Source organism: Gigantopelta aegis, chromosome 15 (assembly GCF_016097555.1).
Source record: "Gigantopelta aegis isolate Gae_Host chromosome 15, Gae_host_genome, whole genome shotgun sequence".
NCBI lineage: Eukaryota > Metazoa > Mollusca > Gastropoda > Neomphalida > Peltospiridae > Gigantopelta > Gigantopelta aegis.
This window is the reverse complement of record NC_054713.1, coordinates 32202800-32219671: the sequence shown is the minus strand read 5'-3', so window position 1 is coordinate 32219671 and position 16872 is coordinate 32202800. Positions and strand designations below refer to the sequence as shown.

Sequence of the window (16872 nt, the reverse complement as noted above, 5' to 3'; positions counted from 1 at the left end):
AGAGAGGGAGGATAATTGGATGGATATATATATATATAGAGAGAGAGAGAGAGAGAGAGAACTAGAAGGAGAAAGATGGGAGCAAGAGAGTGAGGGAGAAGAAAAATCACAGAAAATGGGTTCATAGCGGAGGTTCAGTCCTGTGACCAAAGCACCACAGGTTAGAGCTTTATCGCCTCAGCTAGATCCCTCTCCCCGGGAACAAAAAGACAGACAGACAGAGGACCAACCTGTCCAAGGCGGACGCAAAGGCCACAGAGTGGCTGAGATCTTCAAGAAGATCAACCATGGCATCCAGATCCCTCAACAGGCGGGATTCTTTCTCCTGCCACCATTTGGCCATTTCAGTCAGCGTTGTTAAGCGACTATTGATCCCAGATGTCGATGATGCTGTTGCGGTTGCCTGAGTGAAGGTTCAAAGTTCAAAATAATTTATTTTAAATATGAATTGTATAAGATGGCATAAATCTGACAACATAATAAGTCTACATGATGTTAACGACACAGTATATTCAAGGTGGGGTATGCAGCCATACCACCCCCACCCCATCTCTTTTTTTCTTTTTTTTTATCGCACCTCTCTCTCCCCCAACCAGTTTTCATGTTTCTGTCTCTCCAAAACACGACACCTAGACAATCTGATCGAGTGTCTCTCCTCTTTGTCATGAATAAAGTCAACATACAAAACAAATTATAAAATAATACACAGCGGATTTTTAATGTATATGCACTCATAATAAGCGATGACCTTTTCTACACTTAAACTGGATCCCCAAGTCGCAGTGTCACTGTAAATTCTATAAAAATATGTGTATTTTAAACAACACTGACAAGGTGTAGCAGACAAGCAATTTCCACAGCTTCACGGATATTAGTACCCATTCAGTCTGACAACTCCACAGTGTATCAATTAAGAAATTGTGACTGTGGAACGCATTTTATTGCCTCTGGGTAATCTAAGCTTGACCGTGGTAGATTAATCCATTAGGACAATACTCTGCATGGAGTAGTTATTAAATGAAATGAGAAGACTAAACTTGTGAGAGAATGGATTCTAAACGGTTAAATTGGTGATTTTCAATTACATTTCATTATTTCTAAAGACGGCGACATGTGAAAACTATAGAGCACATATCTATCAATTGGTGGTACAGACGGTAAAAGAAAATAATAATAATTTTAAAAAATAACATACAAATTGTAAACGTTGCAGCTGAATTAAGATACTTCTTTTTGCGTATTTTATTTTTTGGATTAAAAATTCAAGTCTCCATGCTGTTAAAAACTAAAGTTTGAGAGAGAAGTGACTTCGCTCTATGATTTAGTCTTGTTCGTGAATTTTCCTTTATAACCATTTATTAAATGTGTCCGAAGTCTACAGTCATATGTTTTGATTTAATTGTCAACAGCGCGTTAGCGTTTAAAGGCTGGCCCAAACCCAACAAACATGGCCGTGTCTAGCCAATTCACAACTTTTTGCTCCACGGATTAAAAATGGTTCCAACATTGAACACCTTTTTAGCCATGATAGAATGGAGATAAACATCATCTGACGCTAACGCGTTCGACTTGAAATGTCATTTAGCAGTGTAAAATGCACGATAAACTACCTCCAATCTGATTGACATGATACTGCAACACGAATGATGATGAATGAATGAATAAATTAATTAATGAAGGAAGGAAGGTTTTATTTAATGACACACTCAGCTAATGCAAGTACCTAGTTTACTGTGTTTAACAACACCACTAAAGCACTCTTAGAGGAAATCTGCTACAATCAGAGAATGGGTCAGCCGAAGGAGTTCGAACCTAAGAACCTGAACCTACGAACCAATCAACTCAGGTGAGTTATACCAACCGGACTAGATCCCATCCCTGAACAAGACAAAGTCCAAGGAAAGTTTAACAAAGATCACTGGTATAATTGCATGGTGCAGGGCTTTAGATTACACTGAAGTCGAGGCAATAAACGTTGTACCCAAAATCCATATGCCCAAATTAAGCACAAACATGCTGACCTCAAAACATGTCATCTCAAAAGCACTGAAATATGAAGCTTTGGTTATATCAAAATAACTGGAAATGCATCTATGAATATTCACAGGGCGGGACATAGCCCAGTGGTAAAGCGCTCGCTCGATGCGCCGTCAGTCTGGGATCGATCCCCGTCAGTGGGTCCATTGGGCTATTTCTCGTTCCAGCCAGTGCAACACGACTGGTATATCAAAGGCCGTGGTATGTACTACCCTTGCTGTTAATCGAAAAGAGTAGCCCATTAAGTGGCGACAGCGGGTTTCCTCTCTCAATATCTGCGTGGTCCATAACCATATGTCTGACGCCATATAAAACGTAAATAAAACATGTTGAGTGCGTCCTTAAATAATAATAAAAAACAACAACATTTCTATGAATATTCAGCAGCTATAAATAACAATATTGTACTAAAATACCTTGTTGTGCTTAGAGACCAAAAACACCTACTGTAACCAAATTAATAGGATTTAAATTCCTGCTGGTGATTCGCTAGTGCCCCTGGAGAACAAAACATCCTTCCCACTTTGTAGGAGGACTGCCACTCCCAAGATTAGTTTCATAGATGTAACCTAAACCTACACAGGACAGCGCAAAGTTTGAATTGTTTTGTAAACACTATTGAAAATGGTCCCCAAAACAAATAAAAATATTCAATTAGTGGACGATTTGATCAGTCAATGTAGGCCTACTGACATGATCAACGCGAAGAAGATTAAGAAGAAAAAAAAGAAGAAAAGAAGAAAAAGGTAGAAAGAAGAAAAAGAATGCAGAAAGAGAAGAAAACGATTTAAAAAAAAAATGTTTTACACACCTTAGAAACCGTTTCTGTCATTGGTGGGGTCTCAAAGGATGCCATGAATTCTTCCATTTTGTTTTGTTTGGTGTTCATGCTGGGAGTAGAAACTGCTTCTTGATGGTGCCGAACTGTACCTTTCAGCTGCCTGATACCATGCGTTACAGCTGTAATAAACCGTAATAAACACGAAAACAGCGTCAAGGAAAGAATGAGTAAACAAACAAACAAACAAACAAATAGCCAAAACAAACAAGTAAGTTAAGTAAGTACGTATTATTTAAGATTTCGTCGTATGTTTTTTTTCTTCAGCATCTATGGTAGGGTGGAGGATGTCGGACCTCCACCCCACCCTCTAGTCAAGCAGATTTTAGGTATTTACTTAAATTTATTTATTATTATTTTATAAATAATTACCTTTTAACATGGCTTTAGCGTCCGTTTTCTGTTTGTCCGCCAGGCGAATATTAGTCTCCGGATACCTAGTTTTATTGTTCATGGTTTTCACCAGTTTGTGCACACCGCTTATGCGCGAGTGTAACTCGGACTCAGACGAAATGGTTTCTTTCTCCATCTTTTTTGTTGTAATTAATATTTTTAAACAAGCAAATCATTTATTCGTTTTTGCTCAATAAATAATTGAATGACATCATAATCAGCGTCACGTGATTTCTTTAACAACGGAAGGACGTTATGCTGGTTCGACGGGCGGGACGTAGCCCAGTGATAAAGCACCCGCCTGATGCGCGGTCGGTCTGGGATCGATCCCCGTCGGTGGGCCCATTGGGCTATTTCTCGCTCCAGCCAGTGCATCACGACTGGTATATCAAAGACCGTGAAATGCGCTATACTGTCTATGGGATGGTGCATATAAAAGATCCCTTGCTACAAATGAAAAAAATGTAGCAGGTTTCCTTTCTAAGACTGTATGTCAAAATTACCATGTTTGACATCCAGTACACGATGATTAATAAATGAATGTGCTCTAGTGGTATCGTTAAACAAAACAAACTTTAACTTTATGCTGGTTCGACTGTCCTCGTAATTACTTACATGAGAATCTTGTCCGAAATACTCCGGAGTTGTAAACTCAAGAAAAAAGCTAACTGAGCGACCTACACCTTTTGAATTGAGAAGGAATTTAGAATGGGGACTAAATGTTTCTCTGAACTGCGTTTTGAGAGTGAAAAATAAACCACACACCTAAAATATTCAATAGACGACTAACGATCGGTGCAAAAGTGGGTGGAAGACTATTTTAGTACAGTTTCGCCCCATTTCAAATTTCTTGGGGGTTCTAACTCAGAAATATTATTGGTAGTAAATCTTAAAGCCGCACACCCTAGTTCCATCCAGCGAAAATAAATTATAATTTGGTTAATCTACAAACCTGTAACACACTTAGATCACGTTTTTATCAAATGGAGTGAAAAAGCAGGTTTTATATCGATAAATACCATGGGAATCCCCATGTCCCAATTGCTTGAAATAATTTTGAAAGTTAGTATTCTGATGTCACCGGCAGATGTCGCTCGAAACACAACAATGCCTACGTCACGACAAATTTCACAGACTTGGGGTGCGTTTCTTTCACCTCTCCTGGACATGTTCCAACTGTTCTGTCCTGGTTGTATCCCCTCTCCAGATATCTTAAGACTTTGCAAAATTATTGGTTTTAAGGGTTTGTAACGTTTTGTATTGAGACACTTACTTGTCTGAACTTTATTGTTACTGAAAATGTTCACGAACTGTGAAGAAAAATCTCACAAATGAACAACAACAAATCGGATGTTGATTGCGCGAACCGTGCACGAGAAAACAAACCGAACCAAAATGATAACGGTCACGTGGTATACCAACATCTGTGACGTTTACACAGGAAGATTCCCTCTAAAAATAGATTGGACCTCGCTTGCTTAACGGTTTTTTCTCGACAGCACGTCTTGTGAAAAAATGCAAAAAATGCATTTTGTGGTTTTACAAACATCAGGATTACCAAAAAGCACTTCAGGTGAATGGAAATGTGTATTCTAAATAATAAAATGTAAGTAAAGTGCAATTTTATTTGTGAAAAATAGGGTTTAATAGCGAAAAACAACGCCGTAATGGTTAACAAATAGCCGTAATTAGGGTGTGTCCTTTTAAGACAATCCAATCCGTTGGAGCTCATGTCCAGTTGACCTTTCATTCGACCAATCCAAACCTTACTTGCCAATGATTTGAAAAGAATTTGAAAACATTCGGGATTATGCCGAGGGTATACGAAATGATTCGGGTGAATTACGAAGTATGCCGGAAACTAATTGCAATATAAAATTTTATATCAAATTCGTTTCAAGACGAAACATTCCCAGTCTGGAGCTCCACGCGGTAAGACGTATTTCTTTTGCTGGTGCATACTGCACGTGCTCGACTTGGGAATCCTTCATTTCGTTTTTTCTTCTTCAGCGAAATGAAGTTTTCTACTGGGATGTATGCGGCCATTGGAACTGATTGAACGCTGGAACGCTTCTCGTTTCGACAGTCTGCACCACCAGGTTGGATTCTTTTTTAGCGAGATTCCTCGCCTCCACGTCATTACTCCGTCTGACTATGTTGACTAGTTTTTTCGTGACTCGTATGACGGCCATTCTGCAGAACGCCACGGTTGTTCGCGTTTAGTCTCTACATGTCCGAGCCTGTCCTAGCAGCATTGGGAGATTGACCGCCCCACTCTAAGAAGAAATAGGAAGCGGGGTCGGCCCCTACTACTCTTTTCTAGACTTTACTTTGCTTTATAGTGATACCATCTCGTATCCTCCGGAGTCGGGCCCGTCCGCACCACTATACCAACCCATGAGGACTGGACTATTATACCCTAGTCTGATACTCTCTCTCGTTCAGACGGATCCGGCTTCTCAAGATCTGTATTTCAGCACAGCACTACACCTTCAACGTCTATCGACAGTCAATCTAGGGGTTTTCTTAACGGGATGCAACCCATCTCGTCCCTATAAGCTGTGCACCCAAACGGCCTTAACGAGGCCACTCACATGGACTTTAAACTTTTAGATCTGCGTTCAAAAGTTTATGTCGAAATTAATCTCTTTTTTTTTATTATTAAATAGTCCGATCCTCTCTTCTTTCTCTTCTTTATTTTTGGACTGTCCTTCTAAAATGCTCTAAATTATATAAATATTCGGCCGAGCAGTCAATTCTTTTTTATTTTTGGCTTGTAACTTTTTTTTTTCTTTTTTTTTCAAAAATTTATTCTGTTAACTTTTTTACTAATTGCTATTTTCAAAATTCTGCCCATTTTCAACTCCAGTACTGACTTTGGTAGTGAAACTATTTTCAGTTTTCACAAAAACCAACTACTTAAAATCGCAAAATATATTTCGAATTTATTTCAATTTATAAATGAATCGTTTCTCAATTTTATTCCGCCTAAATACATAAAACTGTTTTTAAAATTGGCACAATCAAGGCTTAAAACAAATAAAATATGTAGGCCCTACTCAGTGCAAATGGTGAAGTTAAACGATTTCTTTCGGTACAACAACAATTAAACCTAAATGGCAATTATTTATTATAATTTAGACTAATTACAGGGCTCGAACTTGAGAATTTGTCTCCCACGGCAATTTTTAAAAGAATTGCCAAGGGGGAAACGTTCCACCGACGGCTATTGTGAGCCTGCCAATGGCAATTTCTTTTAAAAAATGACAAATAAACATGATTGAAAGGCTATTTTGCTGTATGTAGACATATTTGAAATGTGCAAATGTTAAATATTGGCAGACATTGTACACCAAGTATCAAGGAGCTTTACCGGTGGCAGAAAAGTGCCATCGGTGATGGTCTCTACGGCAATTTATATCTCAACGACGGCAATTGCCGTCGGTGCCGTCGTTAAGTTCAAGCCCTGAATTGACTATATTCCAAAATATTGGCTTTGTAGAATAAAAGGTCATTTAAATATTTGTATTTCAGCCAGAGGATAATGCATGTACATCTGTTATTTATATATGTATATATGTACAAAATATAGTAACAGTAATCAATGATCACAGCCGACTATTTAATTTTTGTCTCGATACTTTTGTTAGAAAGTCAGACCATGTGACTGGAATATGACTTGATGTGCAGTAATCTGTGACATATTGACCAATCAGGGCTATCGGGGTCAGATTCGTTTTACTCTTGGAACTGGCTACTTGACAACTTGTTTCGCATTTATGAAAAGTATGTTGGGTTTGTTTTTTTAGATTATCTTTATTATGGCATCCCACGTTTGGTATAATATCCTTTGTAATGACAGATTTTGTCGGAGTTTGTATATATATATTTTTTTATCAACAACAATGGTACCGTTCTAGATCAATAATGTAACGTTGACTTGACACAGATGTCACAGCCGTTCGTAACTGGTCAAATGACGTGTTACAAAATGTCGAGGGAGGGAGACTGCGTAATTGACTAATTGTTGAATTAAAAATGCCACGTGAATGTGAATGCCCCAACAAACACTATCAACTGAACCAACTGTAGGCCTACGTTTAACTAGTTATTAATTTTTTTTTAAATATTAATATGAGCAGAGGCGGATCGGGGGAGGGGGGGGGGGCGCCCCCCCCCCCTAAATTTAGCGATAGTTATAATTTTATTATATATTAATTTTTTAATTTGGAATTGTGTGCATCAAATTACATATTGTAATTAAAAAATCAAATTGTGTGGATCAGTACATGTCATAATTATGTTTAGCACTGCTCCTGAAATAACTATATTCCTAAAAAGGAAAAGAAGACAGACCACACTAATGAACCAAACAACATAAAATTAGAAGAAAACATTGGTTTATTGGTTCATTTTTGCAACACATGTCTCTACATTTACATGTACCAATTACTTAATAATTTATAATGCTTGGTTTTCACTCACCTTAGCATTTTGATGAATACGATTTTTCACTCGCCTAAGCGTTTTGAGGTAGCCTAACGGAGAGGTAGGCGAAAGTTTCCGTTACCCCATATCGATGTCAGCGCTACGTTATCGTATCTATTATTAAACTAAGTGTTAGTCAGCTGTGTATTCCTGGGGTTTTTTCGTTAGGTGAACGCAGTTTGGGACGTCGATGGGACCCCATACCCCTAAAATGGAAATTTTCTATTAATAGGAAACAACTCTGCTTAAAAAAAAAGAAGACAGAAGACCTAAAAATAAAATTGACACAGGGAATTTTTTTTTAAATTTAAGCCTTATTTTGGGTTATTAGCATTTACACTATAAATATTTCCACTAAATTGTCATTAAAATAAACCCAAATGTTATTTCAATGCCAAAAAAGGACCATTCCAGGGCTAAAAATTCGCACAAATCTCCGAATCCGATTCGCGCCAGGATTCGTGCAAACATAAAACATCCGAATCCATTTGCATTCGCGTGAAATATTTCCAAAAATTTATTAAATTGAATAATCAGTGAATAAAACGTTACCGATTTTTTTTTTTTTTTTAAATAAAAATAAAATAAAATGAAATAATGGTCTGGTTATCAAGCTTCATATTAATCGGACTTCAAAAACGTAGCATACATTCGAATCCGTGCATATTCGAAACATAGTGGTTTATCGAGACTAGTCTGGCCATGAGCCAAGCGGTGGTTGGTCCATTTCTATGAACCAAATTGCCAACGAAGAGAACCGAAAGGAATATATTTGTTCAGTTCTTACATAATAGGGCCTAACAATGGACAGTAATTAAGTGTTCCCAAATTTAGCAATACATCAAACATTTCTATGATAGTTCGCTGATATTATGTTCCTAACCTTGAATCACCTGCTCTTTTTAATCAATACATCTTTTTGTCGGTTGTGGAAATGTGCTTCAGCAATATCCATACAAACATTGAAACAATGCGCAAAATACATCGACAAAAGTATCCCATGCGCTGTTTACGAATAAGCAATCTTCAAAAAGTAATGGGCCGCAGACTTGTTTGTGCGGTTCACGGTAAACCAAATGGCAACATTAGGAGCCAATCAAATAGTTTGCGAACGTTAGCGAAACGTTTCCTAGCTGAACTTTGTGCTGGTAAGACACCTAAAAAAAACACTGACAGTGACTGCAAAGAAAAAAATGGAATCTTAAAAAAAACTGTTGGTAATTTTTATTTATATTTATTTATTTTTTTGCTTTAACATTGGATAGACTGTTACCGACATATTGGTTATTCTTTCCAGTAAATAGTAAGGTTTTTTTTTTTAATCCATACAGTTAGTAGCATATGACACCAGTGACCAGGCTTTGAACTTAATAAGAATTTGTCTCCCACGGCAATTTAAAAAAGAATTGCCTTGGGTGTAACGGACCACCGACGGCAATTTTGAGCCTGCCTATGCATGATTTTTTAGAAGTAACATTTGCAGCAAATAAATATGACTGAAAGGTTATTTTTCTGTATGTAGACATTTCAAATATGCAACTGTTAAATATTGGCAGTTAATGTACACCAAGTGTATACATTTTGCCTTTGTTGAGGAGCTTTTCTGCCATCGGTGATGCTCTCTACCTACAGCAATTTATATCTCACCGATGGCAATTGCCGTCGGTGCCGTCGTTAAGTTCGAGCCCTGTGTCACAGAATTCTATATACTAACACTGTTGATAAGTTCTTCTCATGAAAAAAATCAGAATTTTTAGCTCTGCATTCACTTTAATGTCTCAAGTACAGTACATGTAGTTCACCACAGTAAACATCTACGGTCTGTTTTTTTACATTTTGACATTTATTGGACCTCCGATGTTTACAAGTCTAAGCCACAAAACAAGCGTGCAGATTCCGCTCAGTTTTCAAGCGGAATTGATAAAATCATGGAATTAATTATTTCGTGGCAAAAAAATATATGTATCAACACAGTGGCGGAATGCCAATGGAACTTTAGGGGAGGTTTGGAGGGGATCATAAAAAAATTAAAATTAATATATAATAAAATTATAACTCTTGTAAATACATATATTTTTAGAATGATAATGGTTATACTGTATATTTATTATATATTGTTATTTATCATTGTAAAGATGGGTTTCGTCTCCATGATCTACAATAAACTGCAAAGCTACATAACCGGTTGTTATCATTTCCTGCACTAAGCACTCTGTTAGATACACACATACAGATACACACACACACACATATACAGATACACACACACACTTATATACAAATACAGACATACACACACGGAGAGACACACACTTATATACAGATACACAGAGACGCACACACGCAGACACACACTTGTATACAGACACCGAGAGAGAGACACACAGAGACACACACTTATATACAGATACACACACACACAGATACACACATGACATAAACACAGACACATACACGGAGAAGCACAGACACACACACACAGAGATACACACACACACACTTATATACAGATACACACCAGAAACAGAGAGCCAGCCAGACAGAGAGAGGTGGAGTGGGGGTATGACAGACATAGAGGATAGAACTGGTTGGCTTGTTTCTTGTTGTTTTCTTCAATTAATGTGAATTATTTGTAATTTAGTGTGCTTTCCTGTGTTTAACACCTAGTAATAGTTACAACAAACACCAGTTGTTACTAATTAAGACACTATATCACATATTAAAGTTTGTTTTGTTTAACAACGCCACTGGAACATATTGATGAATTAATCATTGGCTATTGAATGTCTAACATTTGGTAATTGTTACTCATAGTCATCAGAGGAAACTCGCTATATTTTTCCTAATGAAGCAAGGGATCTTTTATGTGCACTTTCCCACAGCCAGGAAAGCACATACCATGACCTTTGTCCAGTTGTGTTGCCAGGATGTGCACTTTATGGTCACCCGATCGCCCATGGTGAGTCAAAATATTGTTGGGCAAGTCAAAACCTTGTCACATGTTGCCCGTCTGGCGACCGAAAATTTCCACATATTGTATTATGTATCAAAATGCAAATAACTAATGTTTGTAAAAGATTGGAAAGTTATTTTTTATTTATTGTTTTCAACTGGTTTCCTATTAGTATTTGCGCAACCAAATCCATATAGGACATAATAGCGACCACTTCCTCAGTCTATCGAACAGTCTAAAACCATTCGGAATGCCTCGGTGGCATCGTGGTTAGGCCATCGGTCAACAGGCTGGTAGGTACTGGGTTCGGATCCCAGTTGTGGCATGGGATTTTTAATCCAGATACCGACTCCAAACCCCAAGTGAGTGCTCCGCAAGGCTCAGTGGGTAGGTGTAAACCACTTGCACCGACCAGTGATCCATAACTGGTTCAACAAAGGCCATGGTTTGTGCTATCCTGCCTGTGGGAAGCACAAATAAAAGATCCCTTGCTGCCTGTTGTAAAGGAGTAGCCTATGTGGCGACTGGGTTTCCTCTAAAAACTGTCAGAATGACCATATGTTTGACATCCAATAGCCAATGATAAGATAAAAAATCAATGTGCTCTAGTGGCGTCGTTAAATAAAACAAACTTTACTCCCCCACCCCCGACTACGTAAATGTATTCGTAGGTTCAGTCGGAACACCTAGGCCATGTCCGTCTTTACTTTCCATTTAGTTACAATCGGAACAACTCGTCACATTCCAAATATGCTATGTTTCACAGAAAGATTTTGTTTACGAGCCTATAAGGTTTTCCAAAGTTACATTGTGTTGGTACCTTTTCGTTTCTTAATAATTATAATTTAATTACAACAGTTTGTAATAAAACTAGAACAAGTTCTGTTTCCTTCTTTTGTGTTGTTATTATTGTTAGTATGCTATGATAACATGTTTTTTAAAATGCAATTTAAGTAAGTTCTTTTTCTTTAACGAAATTCGGTCGCGGGCTATTCAAATGTTGTACGGGTGAGTCAAAATGTTGCTGTGAGTGGCCCGATTGGCCTGTCAAAAAAAATCCAAAATGCATACCCTGTTTTGATACATGATACAATATGCAGAAATTTTCGGTCGCCAAGCGGTCGACACGTGATAAGGTTTTGACTTGCCGTAATTACACTATTTTGACTCGCCATGGGCGATCGGATGACTGTAAAGTGCACACCCTGAACAAGTATGTAATAGAGTATATTATTCTTCCAGGCTGCTGGTCTTACTCTTGTTGCTATTGGTGGGTATGCTGCTAAATATGGAACGGGTGTAGCTGCAAAATATGTGGAGTCCAGATTGGGAAAACTGTCTCTAGTTGGAGAAACGTCACGCTTCTCGGCCCTGGAGTCTTTAAAACATCCAATCAAGGTTTGTCAGTATGATTTTTAACTCAACCAGGGCTAGCTCTGACACTCGCTAAATTCGCCAGTTGTGAATTTTTAAAACACATGGCGAATTTTATTTTCATTTGGCGAAATAATTTCATGTAATAATTGATATTTTGTTACAAAATAACTGGGTTTCTGCCATTTTGGAAGTTTAATAGATAATTTGGCGAAATTTTCTGTGCCGACCCAGAGCTAGCTGAACCCAAATCTGTTGTATATTACTACTAAAAAAAAAATATTATATTATAAAATATGGCAGCTTTTTCTGTCTGTAATTTTCATAGATTCGTTAAAATTTTGTTGCTATTAGGTCGGTTTCTCATAATAGACCGTGGGCCCACTATAACCCCTCCCTGCCCCCCGGTAGGGATTTTTCAAGATGAGTATATCTTTGAAGCCTATCCATAGACATATTCAAATCGGCTTGTCTGCAGGCAATCTGTTGGTGGGTGTTTGAGTGTAGGCACCCTATTTATTTTTAACGGGGCAAATTTCTGATCAAGGTGAATGTTCCACATAATTTTCGAAAATATTTGAAAATAATTCTGGACTATATCACTGCCTTTACTTTGAAGCTGGGTTACTGGTGAATGTATTCCACCAAAAAATAATACATTTTTGGCATCTGGCATCATGGTTAGTCAATGAATTTGAAATGTCCTGAGTATTACAAACATAGTATATGAAAAAACTGCATGGCAATGTTGAAGTTAACATGCATACGTATTTTGAACAGGTTTAAGACCAAATTATGAATGCTATTCATGCTAAATTACATGTTCATAACAACAAACCACAAAGCAATGCAATATATGTGGTATGGATATAGTACCGGGAGTATACTCACCAGCAAAAGTGCTATGCATGATCGGCGTTCAGCGATAGCCAGTAGTCAAAATGTCTGATAATTATTTTGACCGGTTGTCGAAGTGGTCGTTCGGTTGAACTTGTTGCGTTAAAAACAGTCTGGCAAACATTAGCTACAAACAGCTGGCTGAATTCACGTCTGGTATCTCGTGACTACGAGATATCAGTTTGTTGTTTTTACTCTGATTATTCTTATATTCGATACATACTTGTGGCTTTCGTTATTTGTAAACCTGAATGCAACCTATGAATACTACTAATAAATAGTATTCGGTCTAGTTTGTGATTTTTCAAGTTTTCTGCATCATGTATTATCAGACATACATGCGGACAAGACTAACGGCACGCGGACCGCATGGCGAGAATGTCTCGAGTATAATTATATCGTACGTGAAACTGTCATTGAAAGGAGTTCAGTTGATATTGGTCGTTTTTATTTTATTATTGGCAAAAACTATCGTGAAAATGTAAAATAAAAGCTTGATCGCGAATTATTTTAGTCGCGAAAATGTTTGCGTATACATACAGTATTATCGACTAATTAACAGCTTGGCGTTTTTAATTTCGAATTGCCTCGGCAAATAATGTTCCGGTAAAATACGTATATATATCGTTTAAGAATTGTCAATTTTCATAACAAATATGAACACTGAATACGTTGGAATGATCAGCCAAATGAGGAATTTTTCTCGGGCTTCAATCGCACTTTGGATCAGACATACAAATCAACTCAGGAAAGACTAAAAAATCACTTTGAACAAGTTAAATGACCAAGCTGCTTAGCATAACCATTGACAAATATTATTCAGAAATATGTTGTACTATAAAAATTAAACCCTGACATTTCTATGCTATTTTCTATATAGCCAAAAACCCCCAAAGTGAGATTCTCTGGGTGTGTGTGTGGAGGGGGAGTGGGGAGGCAACTGCCCCCCTTGACGTCCGGAGGATACGGCCTTGTAAACAAGTGACAGTGATGACCCTTCATATGTACTGTTCTGTACTTGTTTTATTTTGGGGTAAGCAGCCCACAATACAGATACATGTATAAGAAATATGCAATTTTATTGAAAAGAATGTGTTTTATTCATGTTTACTCATTTTATTAAAGTGCTAATCAAATTCCAATAGTTGCTAATCAATTCTCCATCCAGTAGGAAAAACTGCTAATCAAAATTTTAAAAACAAATTGCACCCTGACCCATGTCTCAAAAGGTCGATGCACAATATTACAAAATAACATGGGCAAAATACAGCCAGAAGGCTTACCATTAAACATACATATTGTTTTAATTCTTCACCATTTCCTAGAAGTGAATATGTGAACCATAACATGTGTCACAATTAGGAACTATAGTGGACCGTGATCAATGAACTCTCACCCAGAAGTCATCTGTGTAGTGAGACCTAAGAAGCAGATCATTTCATATACCTTCTCTATGGGAGTGCAGGTGCGAATAACATACAAAAACATCATGACTTGAGAAATATCTGGAAATGTTTGTTGCCAAACCAAGGATGATAAAATTGAACTACAGTAGAGTATAAATCAGCCTTCTCCACTCTACATGTATGTATTCACTGAAAATGCTCTGAGAATTCACATAAAGAGAACAAATTGCCAAGTTGTCATTTGGTATCAGTCATGCCAGGCAGTCCAGGCTATTCCCCAACCAAATTGTCATATGGCTGAGAAATTTTAGAAGGAACACTAGAGATGAAATAGTGATATTATATTACGAGCGCTGACGGACATACTGATGGAGGAACCAGAGCAGAGTTTGGAGAAGGAAAATACCAGAAATTGTGAACATGACAGACATATTTTAATTGCATGAAAATGCAAAGGAATATGAAAGAAAGTCAAAACTTTCCTAGACAATATTTGATGTAGAAACTAATTATATACACCTGAGCATACGTTAAGCACAATGTAAATATATAGGCAAATCTAAAAATATTACAAACAGACTAGTATAAGATGAACTTCTGTGAGATAGATGACTTGTACATGTAATGCAAAAGATATTATGGTAGGTACACAAAACTGATGCTTTAAATTTTGATGCACATACATGTATACTCAACAAAATTAATTAAGGGCTAGTAAACTTTCTTATATTACAATATAATTCTTTGTTACTGTCATATTATTTTAGCATGTTTTGGTCATATATATGGCTTCTATACATTGTTTCAGTAAACTTTTACTGGTTATACACGCAAAAAACACTGGGTATTTCACATACTTAAGAAAAATATTGAAATGAGCATTAGGCAAGTACATGTATTTGTAACACATTTGTTTAGAATGGGTTTTTTCATTGTGTTCTCTCAAAATTGTTATTTAAGTCATTAAGTTTAAGAACATGCCACAATGCTGACAACTTTCAACGGAAGAAGTTGTATTTTCCCCCATATTTAAAGGAAAATGCTAAAATATCTATTGGACCTTAATTAATTTTTATGAATATAGTATAGGGCAGATATACTGAACCATATTTGAATAATGCTGCCTCAATATATTAAATACAGTGCAATTTTTAATAGTAAAAGGTTCAAGCAGACCAAAATATGTGTAAATATAGAAAATAATGCATTTCAGGCATTGCTTAACTTTTGCCGATGAGTATATCATTATTCATACCATATATTGCATTGTTATTTGGTTTGTTACTATTAACATCTAGTATAGAATGAATATCATTCATTTTGGCCTTATATCTGTTAAAGATTTATATGGATGACAACTTTATCACTATATTTAATCCACCAACATTTTTGCTGCAGACAAGCAGATATTAAATTCATATATAATGAGGTATCTAAAAATATTTGTCTCCAAAAATCCCGGGGGGGAGGGTTTCGGTATCTGGCCCATGGACTATAAACTGTAAGTCCTAGATTAATGAAACTTGGTGTGTACCTGTAGTTGCACCTATGAAGGTTCATCACAGTGCATTAAGACATTTTATGGTAGGCAAAACATGTTATTCCGTGGAATTCTGGGGCAGGAAATAGCCCAGTGGTAAAGTGCTCGCTTGATGCGTGGTCGGTTTGGGATCGATCCCCGTCGTTGGGCCCATTGGGCTATTTCTTGCTCCAGCCAGTGCACCACAACTGGTACATCAAAGGCCGTGGTATGTGCTATCCTGTCTGTGGGATGGTGCACATGAAAGATCCCTTGCTGCTAATTGGAAGAGTATCCCATGTAATGGCGACAGCGGGTTTCCTCTCAAAATCTGTGTGGTTCTTAACCATATGTCTGACGCCATATAACTGTAAATAAAATGTGTTGAGTGCGTCGTTAAATAAAACATTTCTTTCATTTCTTTCATGTATAGTTTATATTATACTTTCATGTATGTATCTCTTTTAGCAAGCTTTTTGTATATATGTATGTGGAGGGGCGCGACATAGCTCAGTGGTAAAGTGCTCACTTGACTTGCAGTTGGTTTGGGATCGATCTCCATCAGTGGGCCTATTAGGCTAGTTCTCATTCCAGCCAGTGCACAATGACTGGTATACCAAATACTGTGGTATGTGCTATCCTGTCTGTGGGATGGTGCATATAAAACATCCTTTGCTACTAATGGAAAAATGTAGTGGGTTTCCTTTCTTAAGACTGTCAAAATTACCAATAGCTGATGATTAATAAATCAATGTGCTCTAGTGGTGTCATTAAAGAAAACACTTTTTTTTATATGTATGTGGATGTCATGTAAATAAACAAATTTTTTTGTTGTTGAAAAAGCCCAGTAACTGGTAAGTTTTTGTGGTTGTTTTTTTTATAATAAATTATGGCAAATTTAAAATAAAAAATAAAAATGTCGACAACAGTCACTTTTTGCACCCTTGTTTTGGGTTCGTACACAATA

The 16872-nt window shown here is 37.1% G+C and overlaps 2 protein-coding genes across 2 annotated transcripts in view; one reads left to right on the top strand and one right to left on the bottom strand.

The window, feature by feature from the left end:
* Positions 1-3602, bottom strand: part of LOC121390719 — a 3624-nt gene extending 22 nt beyond the window's left edge. Inside the window, exons 1-3 of the mRNA XM_041522619.1 lie at positions 3248-3602; positions 2849-2997; positions 1-403 (exon numbers count right to left, since the gene is read on the bottom strand). The exon at positions 1-403 is cut by the window's left edge and continues 22 nt beyond it. Of these exons, the coding sequence (XP_041378553.1) occupies positions 182-403; positions 2849-2997; positions 3248-3404 (528 nt within the window). The 5' untranslated portion in view covers positions 3405-3602 and the 3' untranslated portion in view covers positions 1-181. The remainder of the gene's footprint in view (positions 404-2848; positions 2998-3247) is intronic.
* Positions 1-16872, top strand: part of LOC121389769 (ATPase family AAA domain-containing protein 3-B-like) — a gene marked incomplete at its 5' end in the record, with an annotated part of 61459 nt that overhangs the window by 17496 nt on the left and 27091 nt on the right. Inside the window, 1 exon segment of the mRNA XM_041521418.1 lies at positions 11952-12115. Within this exon segment, the coding sequence (XP_041377352.1) occupies positions 11952-12115 (164 nt within the window).